The 22,936-nt window shown below is 35.7% G+C and overlaps 1 protein-coding gene across 7 annotated transcripts; it reads left to right on the top strand.

The window, feature by feature from the left end:
- The first annotated feature begins 1,290 nt into the window (after nt 1-1,290).
- Gbs-70E (Glycogen binding subunit 70E) lies at nt 1,291-22,578 on the top strand. 7 transcript variants are annotated; one of them, XM_076625148.1, is made up of 6 exons: nt 11,479-11,751; nt 12,112-12,363; nt 13,092-13,604; nt 13,993-14,520; nt 17,462-21,159; nt 21,221-22,578. In XM_076625148.1, the coding sequence occupies exons 2-4, from the start codon at nt 12,118-12,120 to the stop codon at nt 14,164-14,166; spliced, it is 933 nt and encodes a 310-aa protein (XP_076481263.1). In that variant the 5' UTR covers nt 11,479-11,751; nt 12,112-12,117; the 3' UTR covers nt 14,167-14,520; nt 17,462-21,159; nt 21,221-22,578. The 7 variants fall into 7 exon arrangements, with proteins under 7 accessions (XP_033203455.1, XP_033203457.1, XP_076481263.1 ...); XM_033347564.2 differs by lacking the exon at nt 11,479-11,751 and adding an exon at nt 1,291-1,930 and having other exon boundaries at nt 17,462-22,578; XM_033347566.2 differs by lacking the exon at nt 11,479-11,751 and adding an exon at nt 1,293-1,444 and having other exon boundaries at nt 17,462-22,578.
- Nucleotides 22,579-22,936: the final 358 nt, after the last annotated feature.

Raw genomic sequence — 22,936 nt, 5'->3', positions numbered from 1 at the left:
TACCAAAGGAGCTCATTTATATCTCCGTTTATCCATGTCTCAGACAATGATGAAGAAGCAAACGACTCTGTTTCATTTCTACGACGTACAGTCGTTACATAATTCGTATTTTTTCACAAATTATACGTCATCGATGCTGTTACATTACTGAGAAAATGGGGTATTACTAGTTTTTCTATTTTATTAAACCGAGTAATTTTCAAGCTTTCATACTTATTCTTATCAAAAATATTGTAAATTACTTATTACAAATTTTATGGGGTGGTCAATCATAATCCTAGTTTATGTTATGATTTATGGTTTTTGGGTATTTATGACCTTTGCAATCAATCCTCTATTATAAAAGATGCCTTAAAGAAATTTAAATATGGCGGCCAAATAGTGAACTGGCTCTACTTTATAGAACCGAGAATCTTATCTAAAAGTAAACAGAACGTACTATGATAAACCAATTCCTTAATATGTATTATATTTTTGTCGTATATTTTTCTAAGTAATATAAGTGTTACATATATAAATATTTTTTCGCAACGCTAATTTCCGACTTTATTGTAACTTCAACTTCAAACAAAAGTATTATACGTACATATGTATATCACATAATTATCAAATCTAAAACTTTTCTATGATATTTCTATGATACAGAATAACAAAATCCGATTATATATTAGTTTTCTATAATTTACAACATTACATTTGAAGATATATTCTAAAAAATGATTGTACAAAAGAACACGTGAAGTTTTCGTTGGCAAGGTTTATAATACGATCGTAAAGGAAAGTTATTTTTAAGTAAAAATTTTAAGATATCAATTACAGTGATAAGAGAAGGGGATTAAATCTTTTTACCAATAGTTCCGAATTTGTTAACTTTGCTTACACTCCATAATTGAAAACGTATTGTGTATCATGCGAACGAAGGTATCACGTGTTCTTGTGGGTCGGGACGCTATCTAATACATTTGGATATCATAAAGTGGAACAGTCACGCAGGATTTCTTGTTATCAAAATAACTTCCAAATTTTATTTTCAGAGAATATTTGGACGAGGTACGATAAAAGTTCAGGTAAAAACCGGTATTGCTCGATAATCGACATTGCTATCCCGCTCTACGAAGCGACTCTGTCACCCGGCAGCGTAAGAATGCAAGCACGTGGATTTAGGAGCGTTCTGATTCGTAGTTTCGTCGAAATCACGTGAAGGCCACGAGGCTGAGTCGGCGCATGCGCAGTGAGGGAACACCGGCTCGTCAGAGACGTGCCGTCGGATGACACTATGACACTCACGCCGCGCCGGTGCTTTCAGATTTTAGACTTGGGGGCAGTCGGAAAGTGTAGGTTAGATTGCGCGATTCGCGACCGTCACTACCGCTGTTAAAGGAACCTAATTATCCTCTTAAATCAACTTAAGTGTCCCAACTATTAATCTCACGGAAGTAAATCCGTAAGTGTCACCCCATACACATAACAAGAGAATTATGCGAAATTCGTGACATTCGAGAAGTTGGCACGAACGATGCACTGCATCGTTTTCGCCACGTGAAAATCTTTTTATCGTGCGTACGCTGGTAATTAGTATATACACATCCATTTGCATCTCGTGTAAATTTCGACACTTTGCGACTCACTTCTCCTGTTTGCGCTCGAAGAAACTAAATACCTAGCGAGACAAAAAAGTCTACCGGCGTATTACGATGTGCTCATTTCACACGTTTTAAAGAGATCTATATATTGCGTTATACTTACGTCTCGAAGATCCTTTTGTCATTAACGATCTCAAAAAATAGACAATGTGACAATATCTGGGAAGAGTATATAGAAAATTGTGAAGTTCAAAAGAAGAACTGAGGCGTGAAAAATTAAGAGGACAATCTGGTTCTTTGGTTTCATTCCAATCTTAAGTAGTACTATTCTTCAGTCCAAAAAATACGTAAGTAGTATCTTCGTTATTCCATTATAATTTTTTACAATTTTTTTATTTCGCATTGTTGATAGCACAGTGTTTCATTTATAATTCAACACATTCACGACCATTGATTTTAGCAAAATCTTGAAGTATAAAACCATAAAATTTTGTAATTAAAAGAAGAGCAAAGATTTGAAAAGTTTTTCGGTATGTAACTATTATTAATTAAAGTCAATATAAGAAATTCTCCTTTCTTCAGAGTCACTAACAATTGACCCACATGAAAAACCATATAAAACCATAATACAATCAACGGTCGTTAATGTATTAACATGGATCAAATGGATCAAATAACAATTTGTATCAAATCATCTTCTATCTCCATTGAAAGAAAAACGTAAAAAGCACTCCTGTGTAACCTGCGGAATTAATTGATTCGTACCGCGGTCGATGCCACATGAGAATGGAAACATTCGGCTGCGCATTGACTACGATTTCTTATGTAACAGAAGCGCGTAGGATTATACAATTGATTATAATATGCAGCACTATGCAACTAGAAAATTTCGATAAAATTTGTTTGTAGTTGCGTTCTGTAATAGTAAGCACATAATAGTGTATTATCATTCGCGAGAAGCAAACCACTTTGTTTACAAACAAACTGTGAGATAACATTCGTTGGAAGTGCGTAATGAATGTCACGTAGAAAAGAGTTTATCTGGTTGGCATTATTATCTCGCTTATGTATCACATATATCACATATATCGCTCTAAATTTACCCATCAGAACCATATTAGATGCGCGAAATGTATGTACACTGCTCAGCGAAACACGTGCGCGTGATAATCGACCTGAAAAATTTCTGATATGCATTTGTATTTGCATTATACGTAGAAGAGACGAGAGCGCCAGAAAGCGCGATTACGGGTCTACATTTCAAAGAAATGCTTTTATCGTGTTAATAAAGAAAGGAAAGTGACACGACTGATTAGCGGTTATGGTTGGGAAGAACATTATTAGCAACGTTTATTGTTTAATGTCCGCCGTTTTGAATGACGCGAAAGAGGGATCGATTAACTGGCTCCTGACCTCACGACGACGGAAACAATAAATAAATATTGCTCGCGATTTTTATTCCACTGCTTTTTTTTTTTATACATTACTGATTATAATTGTGTTTTTAATACTCGATTCCAGATTAGTTATTTCAAAAATCAAGTACTTTTAAAAAATACGAACTTTGACTCTATATCTAACTGACGCAGTGTATATTCTGTCAACCTAAACAGTGCTAATCAATTTAATGTTTATATTATGAGCTATTGTTCAAATTTTGTTCAATGTAATATTATACATATATTTATATACATTTTATCCTTGTTTTAAATTAAAAAACATCATTGTGAGGTGATTGGTAGGTGATAGTGCATTTAAGGAACTACTCTTGGTGTTTAACGAACAACAATTTATTAACAAACGATTTAATAGACAGAGTCAACAAATAACAATTAACAGATATGATCAACAAATAACTGGTAACAAAAACTAACAATTAACACCAAGGGTTCAATCGACGCGTTTGCTACGCAATGGTACTGTGGACTTATTTATTTCATGGCTCGAGACAGACTGTCCTTTTGTTCCAGATCGAACGGATCCTTCCCTTCGTTGCCCATCGATATCCCCACTAGCGTGCGTTCATTAGATGTACCGCGGCGGCTGGCGCGTGTATGCTCTTCCGAGAATTCGGCGAAAGAAGCGTAAGGATATCGATGGCACATTGGGCACGTCGGTGTTGCGCTTTGATGGCGTAGCGCTTTGTATCGCGAAACCGTTGGAAAGTTCCGTGGCACGTGCTGCCACAATTGTATTAATTTTGAAAAATGAAAATGTCTTAAAACAATTTAAATATAATAACGTAACGAAAGTAGTGACTCGCAAGGATCGCGTTCGAGGTTTGTTAGCCGATTTCTTCTCGTAACCGGCTTGACTGCTCTCTTAAAATGCATTTTGTTCGTTTTTACGTACGCATGCCCGCGTGCTTAGTGCCCCCGCACCAAGTACTCGTGTTTTCCGGTCACTCGTCTCTCCTTGGACGCCTACCCGGGAGACAGTTGTATGAACACAAGACGAATTGTTTGCACGTATTATTCCCACGCGTATACCACGACACCATGTATTTCCGGAGAAAGTGGAGAGAAATGTTGCAATTTGTATCCACTGCCTTTTAACCAGTAAAAAACAAAAATCAGAAAATCGACAAAATTGTACTTATCATGCATTTTCCTCCTGTAATCTTCATACTGAAATCCGTTAAACGATTACATTGCATTATAGGTGATAATGAATAATAGAATTCCTGGTAACAGAATTATATATAGATATATCGAAAATAACCTCTATGCGAGATAGTTGTCTTCTTTTCATATTTTCAAAATGTAGGAATATGAACTTGTACGGTTGATAAGGTTGAGAGGAAGTAGTATGCACCGCGGTGAATGTACGATAGAGTTTGTCGCCCCTCTGATGCTTATGTAACACTTGATCGTTTTAAAAGCGTACGCTATTTACTTTTAGGAGTCAGGTTAGCGTAGGTGCTATTGTGTCACGTATTAACTTTACGTGTTCCCTTCTACTTTATATGTATTTAATGACGAAAGTATCTCGAATTGTGGTAGATCAGTGCTATTCTTTGAATATGATGTTTTTAAATTCGACATTAGTGTTACAAAATTAATTGTGCTATTTAGATGTTGAAATTCAGTTTTGAAGTGGAGTACCGGCTTGATAAGAAATACATCAGATTGCAGATGAAGATACTTACATATTTACGTACGCATTATTGTACGCATTACGTTATGTTATTTATGCATCGACATTATTGTATCAGTCTTTCACGGTTTATTGTTCCACATATAAATCAGCAAGAGTCAAAAGGCTATCTTCGCTTAAACGAATCTCAATGTTTCTCAAATATAATTGTATTCTAAACGTGGCATGACCTTATCGACCGTATAAATTTAGGTTTATTGTTGCCTTGTACGAATCTTAATCGTCAATCGTGATATCTTACACATCCCTAAATTTTACATGGTCCCTAAATTTTATCGATTAGGAAAGACAATGTGACCCAGTCGTCATACTTTGTGAGAATATCTGTACAATTTATCGCGCTATTCAATGACATTTGCTTTATCGATAAAATCGAATTCCTGGTGACTCTCGAAGGTACAATTGAAAAGAATTCAGATCGATGGTAAATCGATCATCGATCGATCGTGGACTATCATTCATCACAAGAGAATGTTACGCCGCGCGAATATAAAGAATAGCTAAACAAAACGTTGAAATAAATTTGTAATTTAAAAGTTTCAGAACTCAGGGATTTGAACATTCGAGAATTTACGAATTTAGAGATTTAAAAATCTGAGACTTTGATAATCCAGAATATCATCTATAATATATAATTCTAATTATCAAACTAAAAAATTTGACAATTCGAAAGTTTGAGGATTCAGAAAGCTGAAAAATTACGAACTCAAGCTATAAATAATTCTCGTTATAGATAACGCACGTGTATTCGAACTGTTCATGCCCAGCTAGCATTGGCGTCAGATCCAATTATCTCGGCACGCGGTTTTCCCTTTTTTTATCGTTATAGAAAAGCATCTCGCGAAATCTACGCGCGAGCATAACGTGCGCCTCTTCTTTATGGTTTCGGCCACTAAACTTTGTCCGGTAAAATTCCGTACTTGAGGGTGTACAGGCGGCAAGGATATGTCGGTTATCAGGCTGCTTCGAACCAGAAACGCGACGGTGATAACAGCCAGAGGACCGACCTCAACGGCGCCTTCGATCGCTGAAATATACCGATTCCCGAGAACTTTTGCGGTCTGAGAATCTCAGCGCTTTCAGCCAGTAGCTTGTAACAGATTAGTAGCGCCAATGATGAATTGGCTGATAAGATTTTTAGAAATACATACTCTTTAAGCACGCGGTCAGATCGTGGCCTAGATAGTAAAAACGCACGTGATGTTGTATGAAAGTTTTATGGACTATTTCATTATTCTAACTGTGTTTTACTAGTTTTTAGATTACCAAAAGACTCTCACGTGTCTATTTGTTTAATGTATTAAGTATTATTAAGTTTATTTTTTCATTTCTTAAATTATATTTTTCTTTTCTTCGCGGTCGTTAATATCCTGTGATCCTGACCTTGTCTGTCAATTTTTTTCCTGTTGTGTGATCGTAACGTCAGATGTGTGTTCTTTAATAAGAAATCGCTCAAGGATCAGTAGGATTAGCGCATATTTCTTTCTCAAGGCTGTTCTTTAATGATACACAGCCGTAACTCGTGATAGAAGCTGATGCTATAAAAAGAAGATATTCAAATTTTGCCAACTCTACCGATTTGTAGATACGGTTCTTGACTCCTTTTTTCCTCTCTCTCCCTCTCTCTTTTACTTGTATTATGTACACGTAAAGGTGAACCGGTTGCGAAGAATCCTTCCCTCCGATCGAATGTTTACATTTCGTAAAAGCAAACAATTCTTATAAATTCCTATCTTTAAAAGCGGCATCTTTTTTTTAATCAATTTATCGAATTCTCTTATGCACGAAAAAATTATTATGTTGACGAAAAACTTCATAACAAAAAGATAGGCCAAATGTCGAATGTATTTTCAATAATAATCAGTTTTAGCAGTCTCTGTTTTTCTATATAGCTGTTGTCTCATTATCATAGGTCAGGCATTCTCAGAGATCCCATTCTCTGGAATCATTAAGGTTTCGCCATTGTACATTCTTTCCTCTTTTTCTTCCTCTCCCTTTCTTTCGCTCTCTATCTTTACGTATATTCAGGTCCACGTTATCGATCTATTGTGCAACGAGACGATTTGCATAATTGGCGCCGATATATTATTAAAAGGGTACACATGCAAATGTTAAAGTAACAAGTTGCTATCAACAGAAATTATTTGCTTACTCGATTGTTTCTCTCGTTATCAGCGTCGGTATTACTTTGCGTTAACGTAACGCTTGATGACACTATTAACATAGTTCTTAGGCTGGTATAAACATTTTGCACACAAATTAATTAGGCGGCTCGGTTAATTAACAGTCAAGTAAGTACGTTACAATGAAGTTGAATTAATGTCAAAGTTTTATCTGGCGAGCGTTAACTTGTTGCAGGCCGATAAACAGAATCATACAATGTTTTTCAAACAGTAGACATTTTTGCCTCAATATTCTATTAAATATATCGTTACAGCGTTAGAAGTCTCATGTTATTTCCGATTTTAATTCGTAGATACGTATTTTGATGCCATTTTGCTGAAACTGCAAACGTTTCATACGTTGTTTAGCAATTTATTAATTAAGTAATTATATGCTGATTAATTATCTCATAAAAGGGTTTATCATTGGTCATGTTATCGGTGACCGATGTTTCTGACTTAATAATTTTATGAAATTCCTGTCTCCTATGATAAGTCAAGGACTCGTATACTTCCCAGCTTTATCGGATTAGTCGTAGTCTAATTCCACACGTGACTCACAATAACCCACGACCTTCTTTTATCTCTGCCGATTGATAGCAAATTAACAATAGAAGCGAGTTTCATTATAACTGAAACGATCGTATTGAAATACGTTACTTTTTGCATCGGCTGGCTCGTTAGATAACGTCCTCTCAATATAAATTCCGCGTAATCGTTCTCACAGAGGATTGAAAATAATATTTTATCAATATTAATGACTGAGAAACGTGTATGCCTTGCAGTGGTTCTTCGTTTGTTCTAACGACAATCTATATGTCGTTGCATCGTTAGTTCCTATGCAAAAGTATTTGTATAAACTCATTGGCAAATAATATATACATCTTTCATTTTAATATACTTTAAGTGGGATAAATACGGCTGGATCAATAACACATGCACAGTGCACTGTAGTTCAAAAGCAGCGCATTGGTAACCAATGACTACACATGAACAATTCGAGTTTCTTCAGATTAAATACGACACTAAATAAACACAACATGTAAAAAAGACATAGTTAAACATAGTTCAGGTTTCCTTTCGATCCATTAGACGGTTATTTTAAGCAATCGTTAGCCGGTGACCAAACGTCACAAGCTAAGATCATTTGTATACACACGTGTATCTAACAGCTAGCTTTCACGTAGCTCACCCTATAGACCGTTTACGACTATGTATTATTCGCTATACATTCATAGGTCGATAAAATAACTTCGTAGAGTCAATAGAACACCGTATTTTCCTTTTCCTCGAAAATGCATTTGAGTTTACATTAGTTGTCTTTTAGACTTTTCACTACAAGGTATATCATGATGTACTCGCGCGTGGTTCTCGCTAACTGACTTTTTGGCTGTATCATGTTCGATATAATAAATCGTTTCTCAGTTGGTAAATTATCGATGAGATAGATTTATAGATTATTGGTAAGATTTGATAACAAAATTATTACGAATGTCTAGTAAGATGTTAAAACGTTATCTGGTCAGTTACTGAAGGAGTTATATTTCCAAGAAATCGCGAACAATGGCTAGATAACGAAGCAGAATCTCAACCAGTTAACATAGTACCTACTGTATCATAGAAGTCAGACAATTGGACTTGTTCCAAGGGCGGAACACGTCTCGTTGCATGTAGCGTTTTGAAGATGCGCCACGCTAATTTTAATCGCGGTCTACCCGAAATAGCATTACGACTGCGCACTTTTCCTTCTCGAGACACGAAATGTGAACATACTTTATTCATGACAACACCATTCGTCCAAATTTACTGACCTTTTAATGCCATCCGATCGAACATGTCGAATTGCTATTTATATATAAAACCAGTTTAACGGTGTTTACCCCGGTGATAGGCACGGAATACTTATCAATGGTAGAAAAAAGGAATGTACATTCAAAATAGTCAAACTAAGAGACTGTCTGGACTGGGTTATGAGACGTTGCACGTAATTCGCTTATTACAATATAAACTCCCAACAGCGAATTATGAAATATTATAATGCGATGCATCGCCTCCAGCATAACTATCGATTATTATCTAGTCGAGCCTGTATTTTTCATCTACTTTTTCTTCTACAAAAATAGATGATTTTTTATCAATTCTGTATATTTCATCATTGAGCGTATTGTTACTTCACGCAATTGTTACATCATTCTGTGATCTTTCACGTACTCCTTATAAACATTACTGATTTAACGCGTACGATTTTCTTTCATCATAAAAATATAAAGACCTATACAAGAGAAAGACACGACACGTAATCTTTTCCGTTTTCAATACGGGAGCATCGTTTTAATCCAATACCCTACCAAACAATTACATATTATCAAAAGGATCTTTTTATTACATTTCCTTGTAGCGTTCTCTTGCAAAATACTTACATCAAAAATATTGATCTCAAAAGTTATTGATCATCACATTTTAGACATCATATTTCGTGTATACTTATCGATCTTCCCTGTAATCTTCATGTTTGTTGTCTGTGATGTTGTCTTCTATAAATCGATAATAGGTTTCAGATCATTTCATAGGTTTCAGATCTGCCACGAAAACATGTTGCGCCTCCAACGCGCATTTTTATGGATTTTTTCCTTAGTAGTCGGAATGGTAATTACGGAATTGGCGGTAATCGCCTCCAATCGGTATCGAGAATAGCGACGTGGTTCCCTAGTGTATCGAGGACACGCAAGTTTATCAGCGAGAATTAAGATTTTGCGCTTGAAAAATTCGTATCGCCATATTTCGGCTTCTATGTGATAAAGAAAACGAAGCAATCATTCTAATTAATTTGGACGTTTCTGTGTCATCAGGTTGAAATAAATAAAATACACGCGTACATAGTTAATTTTGATAAATGTATAATAAGATTAAACAGATAGATAGATACTTCATCGATCTAAAATTCGAGTCGATGTTTCCCGAAGATCAACCTCTTTTTACATCATTGTCGAAGTATCTCGAGTTTTCCAAAGTATCTAGATCTTTCGATGTATTACTTGAAGTAAAAGTATCGTATCGCGTCTCAGGATTGTTCAAATAGTTTCGCAAGCCACGATAACTGTAAATTACAAGAAATTCTATTTGTTCGAAAATTCTTACATAAACGGAGACTTTCGTCGTGTCGAGAGCATAGATCGCATGAAATCTAAATATGGAAAGTTTCTCGTCTAGCTGTTCGTACGCCGTACGAACTTTTTTTCTTAAATTAATCAGTTATCAGCAGAACAACAATTATTGTGCAACGATTTATAGGAGTTCGACACTCAATGACAACTGGAAATTTTATCCCGGAACATTGAAAATATATTGTTGTTTATATATTTGCGGCATAAGCCTTATATCGACGAAAAATAAAATAAAATTAAAAAATCATCATAACACGCGCGTTGCAACCGTTGTAGAAAGTGTCGCCAAGTGGGGCATATACAGTAAATGAGATAAGAGATTGTCAGTCTTTTTTCTCCCTTCTTTTTCAAAGTTACTTTTCTTATACCACAGCGCTCGACCCTGGCGCCTCGTTAGCGTAATGATAAACAATGCTTAAGGAATGTATACTTTAACCTCGACCTTTTGTTATTTATGACACCAGTGGACAATATTGTACGTCATATTGCGTTTAAATTATTTCCTTTTTATTTCAATTGCCAGTAATTCTTTGCTAGCACTTTCTTCGAATTAATCGTGGCTACGTAATATTTCTTAAAAAGATATTAGAAATTGCAATTATTGTTATTATTATTATTATTGTTGTTGTTGTTATTGTTATTATTATTATTATTATTATTGTTGTTATTGTTATTATTATTATTATTGATACTGCTAGAAATTAAACATATTCGTGAATGGAAGATATACGATAACCCTATTGTTGTGACATTTGGTAGAGATAGAGAAAATTTACCAGAAATAGAAATAGGAGACAAGACGCGATAAGTTTATATGGTTGAAACTCGAAACATCAGATTTACGACATTGCTATAACGCTTCTTAGTTGTGCGCGCGTACTTGCTTGGTTCCGGTCTGGTACGTGTCGAGTCTGGTTCGAGAGCGAGTCTCGAGGGACGAGAGAAGAGACTATTGCTACATTTAAAAGTCGTAATTCCACTCCAGGAGTAACATGACCACTATGTGTCTACCCTGTCGCGCAAAATACTCCACTGTGATGGAGTTGTATAAAATTTTCAGTCTGTGTTATTCTTTCGTATAGAAACAACTGAATTATCATATCTCGATTCCATTAATTAAGTATCAATAATAAAATAGCTGAGCTATTCAGCGAAAGCAAGGAATATCTTTGATGTTGCATCTGACTGACGGCTTTAATCGATCACCAACGCAAGTTTCGAATTCGAATTCTATAAATTATTCCATGACACGGTGATATTTCTTTCTCTCTTTTTTTTTTCTTTTTTTTGTAGAGTATTTTGCAAGACAAGATACAGTTTCGATAGGTAGGTGAACTTTGTTTCCTTTCTTCTATATCTTCCTCTAAGATTCGCTTACGTCTATCTGTAAATATTTGTCGAACAATTTCGGATTTAGACGAGATTGTCTGATAAATCATGACGCATGACGATTCACGTGATTCGAACACACGGTCTTGTAATATTGTTGGCGAAATTTTTGGCAGTGAACGGCGCACGTTCCTTGCTATTAAAGATTTGGCGATTTGATCATTCATGCAACACGAATTCCAGTTTCGACAGAGTGCTCGGCAAAAGCTTTCTGCGATGTGAAATTGGATCCCATTCTCCAACTCGCGACCGAAAAACTTTTCGATGAACGAATACGACAACGATCTTAATTTTCAAGTAATCTATTATCAGAGAGTGTTATATGCTAATTTAGAAAGTCGATATTAACACGTGCCGTACATATTTAGATCGTAGATACCAAAGGGAAATTTTTAATAACGTGTTGTTAACGTTGAGTAAGAAATGGATGTAATTGTTATTTATGTGAAAATTTTCAGTAAACATTTTTGTATTTTACTTGAGCGAATATTCGGTAAAAATTTTGGCAGAAATAAATTTAAAAAGTTAGATCATTTAATTTATTTCATCTACTATCATGCAATGTGTTTGCGGATCAGGTCAATTAAAAATATTCTAAAAGATAATCCAAAGTAGAAAATATTTCAATATTCTAAAGAACAAACAATTCTTTTCCAGATCTAAATGTGTTCCATAGCGATGCCTGCTGAGCTACTTCTGGGGCATAGTCCTCCAGTGTACAGCTCGCTTCTGTACAGTCCCTTGGTAGCACCGACGATTGCCAGCAGATCGGTGCCACCTAGAATAAGGCCATGCTTGTCATCTGGTTCCTTGGCCATAGATAGCATTCGCAACAGCAACGATGGCGGTAGTAATAAGCAGAAGAAGAGGGTAGTGTTTGCCGATGATCGTGGCCGTCCTCTTACTCAGGTACTCGTTCTTAATTCCTATCTTGTACTAATTGTGAAAGGAAATAAAATAATCCTGTCTGTAACGCAAGCTTTACTTGACTTCCTACTTGTCTTTGAACTTTCTCGCGATATATTTTCTTGTCTTTTATATCTTTGCAAACCAATTATTTTCCAATTTTTATTAATATTATATATACAGGGTGGTTGGTAACTGGTGGTACAAGCGGAAAGGGGGTGAAAAAAAAATTTTTTTTAAATTTTTTTTTAATTTTTTAAAAAATCTATAGTGATATCCGTTATAACGAGACGTGATAAAGTGCACGCGTACCGAGCGAAAATTCAAAGTCGATTTTCTCGAAAACAAAGCCTCAAACGAAAAATTTTTATTCTATATTTTCGACTTCTTTTTTCGCGTAGAATCACCCCCTCTCCGCTTGTACCAGCAGTTACCAACCACCCTGTATATAAAATATAATAGAGAAAATTTTAACAACCTAATTTTTAAAATATTTTTTTATACTATGAAACTTGTACACGGTCTCGTTTTGTTCATTCGACGTTAATAAAGCATTAATCAAATTTTATCTTCACGATTCGAGTGGCGGAAACTTAATAATTTAACTTTACTCCTTTAGTAATATTATTCATGTATATTACAGATTGTTTAGAAGATACAATATTTTATATTTTGGAAAATCTACGTGTCTGCTACTGATACTTCATGTGCTTCTGTTATGTGATTTTTAGGTTCGAGTGATGTCGGAGCCCAGCAACGTACCTCCTCTGTGGAGTACCACTTACCTGGCTGGACTAACTGGACGATTTTTAAATTCGAAAATTGAGAATGATCAATTTACAGAACTCGTGTCACCTTGGCAAGTAACTTTCCCCCAGCCAGCTAGCGATTACCTCGCCTTTCGCCAGAAACTTGATCAGGAGAATGTCAGCCTGGAAAACGTGATAGTGAAAGAAACAGATCAGTGTCTAGTGGGTACCATCAAGGTACGTAATCTGGCGTATGACAAGGAAGTCGTGGTCAGGGCGAGCAATGACTCCTGGAAGACACACGAGGACGTTCATTGCACCTACGTCGAACAACCTGGTTCGCCCGCGCTGATCTTATACGACACTTTCCGCTTTCGATTAACTCTACCGTTAAAATCGAATATGATAGAGTTCTGTGTACGATATCGTACTGATGGAAAGGAATACTGGGACAACAACGATGGAAAGAACTTCATCGTCCGCAAAAAATTGGAGGTATGTATATCTAATTTTTTAAATTTTTATAAAAATGTAAATCTACATTAGCGATCACAAGTATTAAGATACAACTTTCGTTTATTAGTAAATTCTAAAAAATTTTATTTTATTTAGTACTTTACGTATGAAATAACAGATTCATAATAAAACAGATTCATAAAAACCATTCAATTTGTATGTTCTAAAACTTATAGCCAACAGTGTAGATTCCTTTCCTATGTCACTTATTATATTATTAATTACTTTATAACAAATATATGATTCAAGGCTATTAGAGAGTACATAGCTCGTATCACAACTATACCATAGTGCACTCTACTATGTAAACAGTACATGATCTACAGTAAACGAATATAGTATATAAAAAACACTTTGCACGTCGCAGCCACGAGCACCTGCCAAACGGTACGATATCCTGACGACAACCTGCGAGGGCTTCTCGAGCAACGGCATGCGAGACAGCATATCTCGAATCACAGACGCGACTAGGGTGAACGTGCGTACGTGGAGTGAGTTCGCGTCCTGGCAGCATCTCGCGAACGACGCTCCATACTGGTGAATTTTCGTCACTGGTCACAAACGATGTACGAAAGTCGTACGAATTCTTCCAGTCTGCTTGGTTTAATGATCACGAGACGCAGATCATGCGAGACGAGGGGGAAAAACGCATGTAACACACGTGACATACACTAAACGGTCGTACGAATTACGTGTCTATCTATATGAGAGCGCGTAGTATACACGAGCACCAGGAACAAGAGAACGGAGAAGAGAACAATGGTAAAAGGAGGGAAGCGATGGACTACAATTGAGATCAAATTGTGGAAGGACATGCTTGCATAGAAGGGAGAGAATCGGAGGTTGATAGCGCGGAACAAGCGAGAAAGGAGGCACTAGTCGCATTACATATATGGTAAGTTGATCTTGTACACCTTACTATACATGTATAATGATTCTCCAACGATTTGTGTACGATATTTGACAAATTTTGCGAGTGAAAATTCTTTATTCGTGAATTTTCCTTAATAGGGAAGCAAGATCAGAAACACAGTCAGTTCTGTAAGCTCGAAATCTACTTGTTATTAATGAAGATACAGAAGATAGATAATAGACCAATTGATTAGCGATAAACAATAGATCGATTCATTGACAATTTATTAATACCAGAAGATAACGTGAAACTTTCGCAAAGTCACGTTGAGAGAACAAGTGTAAGATAACTTATAGAACTAGTAATACACGTGTACAGGTCACGCGCGTATTTTTATAAAGGCGTCCTTGCGTGTGTTTCGAAAGAGAATCGAAGGAGAAGGAAAGGGAAACGAGCGACAATGCCACTGGCCCCGCAATCAGCATAATTCTGCGATTCGAGCCGTGAATAGCGTGTCGGAGATCATTTCTAAAGCCTAAACTGTCTTGAAAATTTGTGAAGAATTAGCATGCCGCGTTAGCATGTATCTTTTCTCCGTCCTTGCACTCACAGCATATATACGCTTAAAACTTTCTCTCTATAAATAACAATCTGGCGTGGTGCGACGATAACAACCGCGACCGGCGAGTCGCCTGACTCTAATCGCCTTAACTAAAGGTTGTTACCACGCGTGACAAGATACATTCATTTCTTCGTCCTCGCTTCATTTCCTCTTCTTCTCGTTCGTTAAGTCAATTTTATACACGGTCACACCAGACTTATTCAAGATGGTATTAGATACTGGTGATAGTCATAGAAAATATATCAGTTTTCATAGTTAGAAGGGATACGAATATGTGTAAGTTAATGTTTCGAAGGAGTAGATCATAAAATAGTTACTAAATGCAATGGTACAATACAGTTACTCTGTGTACTAAATTATGAATATTTCTATGAACTAGCAATATTCTTTATTATAGTATTTTTTAAATAGATTCAGTATACATACTTGGTTATCTAAAATTTAGTGTAGGCAAATGTGAAAGTCCCTTTAAGTCGTAAGTTCCACAAGCGGAGGACACTTGCCTCGTCGAGTGCGAATGAACTTCTTTCAGGTCACACGAATTCAATCAAAGATACTGTTATCAACAAATTTGCCGCAGTTAATCCGTACTAATTTAAAAACATTGACCATAATTTAATGATCAAGTGTTAATTCGCCGTTTATTTTCTTACGCGTGTATAATCATTACGTAAATATGTATAACATCAAAGTCATAGGGTAAATACGAGCAAGCTCTTACACGCTCTACTTTATTGGTAAAGTTTTCCCATCAACGCCTTAATAGTACTCATAGTTCTTCCGTGTTCCTTTCTAAGTATTTCACCAAGGCGACAATTTAAGAGTGCCTTGGAACACTTTATACATTGCGAATTATTTCACGGTCAAAAGAATCGGCAGCCGAATCCTTGGCCTACTGCCAGCTGTCCGACAAAGGCGAACACATTCTACATACGTATTAGCATAAAGTAGTCTGTAACATTGGAAATATACCTCCCTGATTCATGTGAATCTTTCAAGTAGACTGGACGTAAACGCGAGACAAAATGTTGCTGTGTTCAACTTAGCCGGAGACCTGCAAGAAAACTTGCGAAATCTGAGCCCTGTTCCCGCATATTAACCTACTTCACTTTATAGTTAAATCGGTCCATAACGTCGAGTCGGTTTTTGCGAACAGGTGACGTCGAACAATAAATTAAAAGATCGTTACCGTTTCGCCAACGAATCAAAATAACCCAGTGACCACTATAAAAAAATTTAGTTCAAGGCTCGAAAGCAAAAACACGCGTTTCTTAAAATACTGTTAAAAATTCTAGCAACTATAAATTATTTGTTCTAAAAGCCGTCCCTCCATCTTTCCGTATTCGAATTTGCTCTTTAGGTACATACCTAAATACCTGTTAGGTTGTCCTAAAAGTTTCATCGACATTTCTTGTTTTATATCATTTTATCGAATTAAGTATGATCCATTTTGTTTCAATAGAAAAATGTTGTGCATTTATTATTCCCTTATAAAACGGAAGAAACTTTTGGGACAACCTAATACGATGTAAATGCAAGCTAATACACACTTGCACCGGTCGAGACGCGGTTGAAAAGTGGTGGCACAGGATCATATACCGTATCGGCTTCACGTTGCATTGTAGTCATGCCATACCACGCCTCGTAAGCTTTGTAAAAACTTTAAGACGTCTAGACGCGTGGGTTGACTGGATAATCTCGACCGAATTGTTGTTCGCACTACATTTACTTTTTCGAAGGCGTGCGTTTTTGCGAACGCGGTCGATACCTAATTTCAATATAGATATTTTACCATAAAAATCTCAATAGAAACTATAATTATTCAACAAGCCACTTGAAAAATTACGAGTAATTAAGCATGTACTCTGTCACGAATTTGTTACTTATCCGTCGAAAATGAACGGTACAGATAAGGACATAATTCATTGATAATGCAACTTAATTACGTCACTGATAAATATTCCGACCTTTGTCATAACGGAGACATAACTACAAACATCTGCATATGCTCAAGTAAACAAAGCACTTAAATCATAAAGATTTATAAAGATTCTAAAAACAAACTCGGATATAAGCATTAAATTTGCCTGTTTTTGTATATCTACATACATTTGCAACGGAAAACACATTGCCTATCATATTTTTGTATCGCATTTGTCACATAAACAATATTATCGAAATCAACAAATTTATCCAATGTTTAAAGTCAGCAACGTAAGTCAGAGAAGCTAAAATAACAATCGTCATCGAGTGTCGCAGGCCTACCGTAGCGGTGACCTTTACACTGCATGACTCGTTGAACAATTCATTATGAAGCTAACAGTCTTGTTTGACTACAGTTCTTGTTTCCTCTCGTTTCAGATTGCAACGTGCAGAACAGACAATACATAGAAACACACAGAATAACCGTGCGAGAGAGACAATTCATAGGCTAAGTGTTTGCCGAACGTATTCGAAGATCAGGAATCAAGATATGATGGATGTTCGTTCCAAAGTTTCCCCAAGCTCTGTATCAATTTGGAGATCGTCAATACGTCTTCTTCACGATCGTCATCTTCCTTCTCCTCCTCTTCCTCTTTCCTGGAACTTGGCTACCATCAGCCGAGGATGTCCGTCAAGATAAGTTTCCACCTTCGAGTTGACCAAATCTCGCTGGTCTCGTCCGTTCCTCTTTCTCTCTTAGTAACCACTCCCTTTTCGCGTATCCTTTCTTATTTTCTCTCTAACTTTTTTCTGTATAATACTCTCGTTTCTTTGAACTCACATCAATTGTTGTACGAATTTACGAGATTCTTTTAATGAGGTTTTTCTCTTTAGTTGGGGTGAATCGAGGGGCTTTAAATAAATAACGCAAGATATAACGAAGAGCGTAGCTTAGAAAAAGGATGATAAGTTCTAAGAAATTAAAAAGACGAAACTAGATGCGCGCTTAGCGGTTTTGAATGGAATGGTGGTCACAATCGTGCGCGCTATCTTGAACAGTCGATACGCAATAGTTTTCTTATACTGTTTGTCTCGAAACTTCTATTCGAAATTAACGTTATTATTTTTCTGTGGAAAAGTTTCGATATCGCGTGATACGTTCCAGTCCTAACCGCTTAAAATGAGAAAGTAACTATGAAGAAATAGTAATTTGCGCGAGCGCAACTCCAAAGTTGACCAGTTCTAGATCGTTGTCATAGCATACGTAAGAGCGTAATTTCGAGAAAGAGAAAAAGATCAGTTGCTTCTTTTCTGATCCGGGAATAATATTTTTTCTTTATTGTTTGACCGGTGCTAGCTACTGTCTCTTTATCTCTACTCTCTTTTTTATTGGAACGATTCATGATAATAACTATAAAGAGACCAAAGTTACGCAACCTTGTTCGTATTAATCCTGTATTGCTTGTTATCGTTCGATAAATTGGTATCAGTTACCACGCGTATAGAATACTCTCGTAACGTGTCGCGCCTTCTGCACGACAAATTACCCAACGATTAGCACGTCGATACTCGTATATACTCTTTCCTTATAAAATATCTTTAATCCCATATACATATACGTTTTCGTGTAATTGTGTATATGTCTTTATATATCTATAGGTTCTTTTTTATCTTCTTGTACTCTTGTTGGGACGCTGTCGATATTCAATCGTACGTTTCACGAACATTTAAAGAATAATATCGCAAGCAAATTTTGTTTCAAGACACGAAACTCAATTAAAAAATTCTGATCTCGACAATTTTGTGATGTATGCGCCATTGCGAAAGCATAAATGCGTCCTTACAATTGGAATCGAAGCTGTTACTCGCGTATACGTGCATATATAAAGTACAGTTACAGAAAAAAAGGAAAGAATTCGTCTGGAGGCAATATACGACTAAAGATATATTATTCCGTTCGTGTAGGTCTATGGCATGGTTTGATATCGAGAAAAACATGTATGTTCCATGAATCGCGTCCCGCATCAATGTTTCTTCACCTGGCTCTCAGAACGAATTCTTTTCGCGCACGTGTAACCTTACACTCAGCTACGAAATTCAATCTATATTCTTTCTTACTTTCTTCTCTATTATTTTTCATGAAGTACAAATCAATAGACTATATTATTATTATTACCGATACCATGATTGCTATCTCTACTATTAGGCACATATATCGTTATTACGATCGCATGACAAGAAACATATATACATATATATATATATACATCATATGCATGCCAACGTAACATATATACACTACGTACGACTGGTTCGTGCGTAGGAAAGAAAAACAAAACATAATTTGCAATCTTTTTGACTTTTATGCCCCAAGCATAACACCCAGAGAAACAAGTATTCAGGAAACGAGATTTTCTTTGCAGGGACGTCGTGTGGCATGATGATGACAGTACATCTTCTTCAGTTCGTGCGAAGAGACGGACTGCGGGATTGGACGATCGTGAAATCGCAAAGAGTGAGGCCGTCGAGTTTGTAGAATAACGTTGCGTGCAATTAGAAATACCTCTGACAAACTGGCAACTACTGGCTTTAATCCAACTTGCACGTGATGATCATCTTTTAGTCGATTTCTTCCTGGCTATCGACATCGACCTGCCCCTTCCGCAGGACTGGACGGCCTCTTCGTTCTCGATATCGCCTTCCATATGGAGCACAATGGTGTCGGAGTGTTTTATTAGACATTATATATCAGATCTTGACAATGATTATTGTTCTTCAAACACATATTCTTCTGTTGTTTATCCTTTTCTCTTAACGTCGTTATAATATCCTCTTCACTTCTTCATGTATCTGGGTCGCGTGACTCTTTGAGGTTTTATCGTTTGCCATCGTATTAGGTCCTTAATATACACTTACAAGTTGTACCTTGTATTTTCTGATACATATATATATATAGAGAGAGAGATTTTTTATATTTGTTAATTCTTCCTAGAGTTTTAAATGATTGGTTGTGAATGTATAGTATGAAACGATTCCTAAAGAGTCGGTGACTTCTTTGTGAACATTTTTCTCTTTTTTCTTTTTTTTTTATTAGTAACATAGTTAATGATCGATCTATAGGAGGGCAACCAGAAACGATGACTGGAGACGAATCTTCCGTATATGTGATATAAAAAAGAAAATCATGGATAGGATGCCATTGTAAAAATGTATGTTTGCAGATCTACTTGTGCCCAAAGTGTTCACTGACGAATCAATTCCTTTTTGTACTTAACTGATCGGTCACAAATTCGTCTTGTCTGATATGATACTCACTTTATTGACACGTTTTTTTTATTTTCTGTAAGCAGAAATTACGGCAAATAGGCTGCTAGCAAGTAAAATCCAGTAGAAAGGCAAGAACATCTCTTTTTTACTTTGTAATAAGAAGCAACTCTTCATAGCTCTCGACAATCTGTGTTTTATGCATATAAACAAAATTCACTACTTTTATTTAATCATTAAACTAGTATTTTGTTAATTCCAGTGAGGCAAAGGGAAAATTAAGCACAGACTACTTATACATTACTGTTCCTCGTTGTACCTGTAACCCCTCAAGAATTAGCCCCCTCCCTTAACTCTTCTTTTTGTACTATATCTTGTACTTGATTCATTCCAGATATTGTACATAAACGATTGCCAATTAATAAAAATTAAGTCACGGAAGAATATATCGAACGACTGAATATAGGAAAATCGATGAAGGTGAAGTTTTTTTTCACATATACATATAATATATAAATAATTATATGTTAAGTTTTATGCAGCTATATTAAATGGGATTAAACCAAGCAAAATACATTTACCAATACTCTACAGAGTGCAGTTAGAGCTTTTCCCGTTTTCTGTATATATATTTATTGAACGATCGCTATATTATATATGTATGAATAGCAACACAGAGATAAAGCTCAGTGAGTTCGACGAACCGTAATGATACGCCGTGTTTAATTCGCGTTTAGTCCGATAGAGCTCAGAAGAATGTCGCGAGGATATCTCTGTCGCAATCAAATTGTATAGGCGTTTGCGTTTGCGTATTGCGTTCATATTTCATGAAAATTGCAACTTCTTTCATGGGAGCACTCTCATAGCCTGAGGTAATTTAAGCTCGTATAATTTTCTTTCATAAGCTGTCGGTACAAACGAATTCTGTTTCAGCGTTCGTGTACCTGATCTTCGAGTACTCCTGTGAAAGAACTTGAAGAAGTGTCCTTCGTCTACGTAAATAAGCTTTTATTACTTAAATTCTTACCATAGTTAAAACTCCAAGTTGAGTTTTTAACTATGCTAGAAAGTTAATATTACGAAAAAGTATCCATGAATAAATAGAAAGTTCATGTTTCAACACGCTAATGCATTCGACCCACTAGATACATCAATTGCCAAGATATATATATATATATAAACCAGAGTTATCCTAGCAACATTACATTATAGTGTAATTAATTTATATTAAATATCGCGCATGCGGTTGTCCGTTTTTGATGAAAAGTGTATAGAACTGGTTAAAACTCGTTCTACCTACCGCACCATCTCAAAATTAGTTATATACACGTACATTATAAGGAAAATGATTAAGGAATGCATGCATGTGAAACACATACGCTGTAACATATAGAAAAAATGTACAATTTCCTCTTGAGAGCCGTAAGACTGATAACTTAACACGGATACACAGAGACTGTACATATAATAATTTTTGCAAGACACAGGTTTGAGTTTCGATACAATTTGCATTGCAGATATGCGATGCGCTTCTTGCAATCTATATATATATATACACATAGATCCTATGTATACAAGCTGTTTGTTTTTCATGGATAACGCGTAAACCGGTTGGACGATAATTTTTTCGAAACTCTCCTCTCTGTCGCGGTAGATGTAGCGTTGAGTTCGCTTATGAAAATTTGTTCAAACTTTTATATATATATATATTATTCTTTTGCGTAGGAAACATATGAACACGATATAGTGTGCACCGTATCATTATATATGTAATTATTTTCAAACGCTATATCACATTATATTGTTGTTTCGTTTCGTTTATATAGGATATATGTTCCTCTTTTAGTTTATTTTATTAATATTTGGTATTCGTAACTCGAAATTAGATTTTTATCGCGTATTGTTATTATTATGGTTATCGATTATTCGTCAATATTACTTTTATTATAAATGATTGATGCCGCGACTGCGCAAATTGACTATATGAAAAAATGGACATACTAGATTTTTTATTGTATAGCATAAGATGCTTTATATATACATATATATCAGATACTGAATTGTAAATATGCTATCGTGTTATGTATATGAATACACGATATTTAGAAATAAAATATTTTTAAGCCGGCATCGCTGCGTACTGTGAAATTTATTATTTGTATATTTCAGCTGAAAGAGAAATGTAATAGTAATTATATCCTCGAAATGGAAGGTACTATAAGCTAAATAGATAGCCGTGAAAAATTGTTATTTAATGATTTGTATTGGATTAAAATATACTGTAAAATTTACTATCGCTTCTTATTATTTTTCCCAATACTGATGTTTAGGAACGTATGGATACAAAAATAGAAGCAAAAATAAATTTTTTCGTGTAAATCAGACGATACGGCTTCTTTGGTTGACTATTTAAAATTGCTCACGAACAAAGCTGTCGATGATTAAAGATGACTTTCTCTGCGTAATCACAATGTTCTATTGTCATTGTTTTCCAGGTATCGTGTTTTATTTATGTTCATTGCCAGCTACTTGTTATGCATTATCGGTAGAGGCGTGCGAAAAAATATCGCTTAGGGTCGGATCGAGTTGTCAAAAATATTTTGTAATTTGATATTGTCGGGATTCCCGAGAATTTTGAGATTCTCGAGA

This window comes from Bombus vancouverensis, chromosome 15 (genome assembly GCF_051014615.1).
Source record: "Bombus vancouverensis nearcticus chromosome 15, iyBomVanc1_principal, whole genome shotgun sequence".
In the NCBI taxonomy this organism is placed as follows: Eukaryota; Metazoa; Arthropoda; class Insecta; order Hymenoptera; family Apidae; genus Bombus; species Bombus vancouverensis.
The sequence above is the reverse complement of the archived record's forward strand: the minus strand, read 5'-3'. Positions and strand labels throughout refer to the sequence as shown.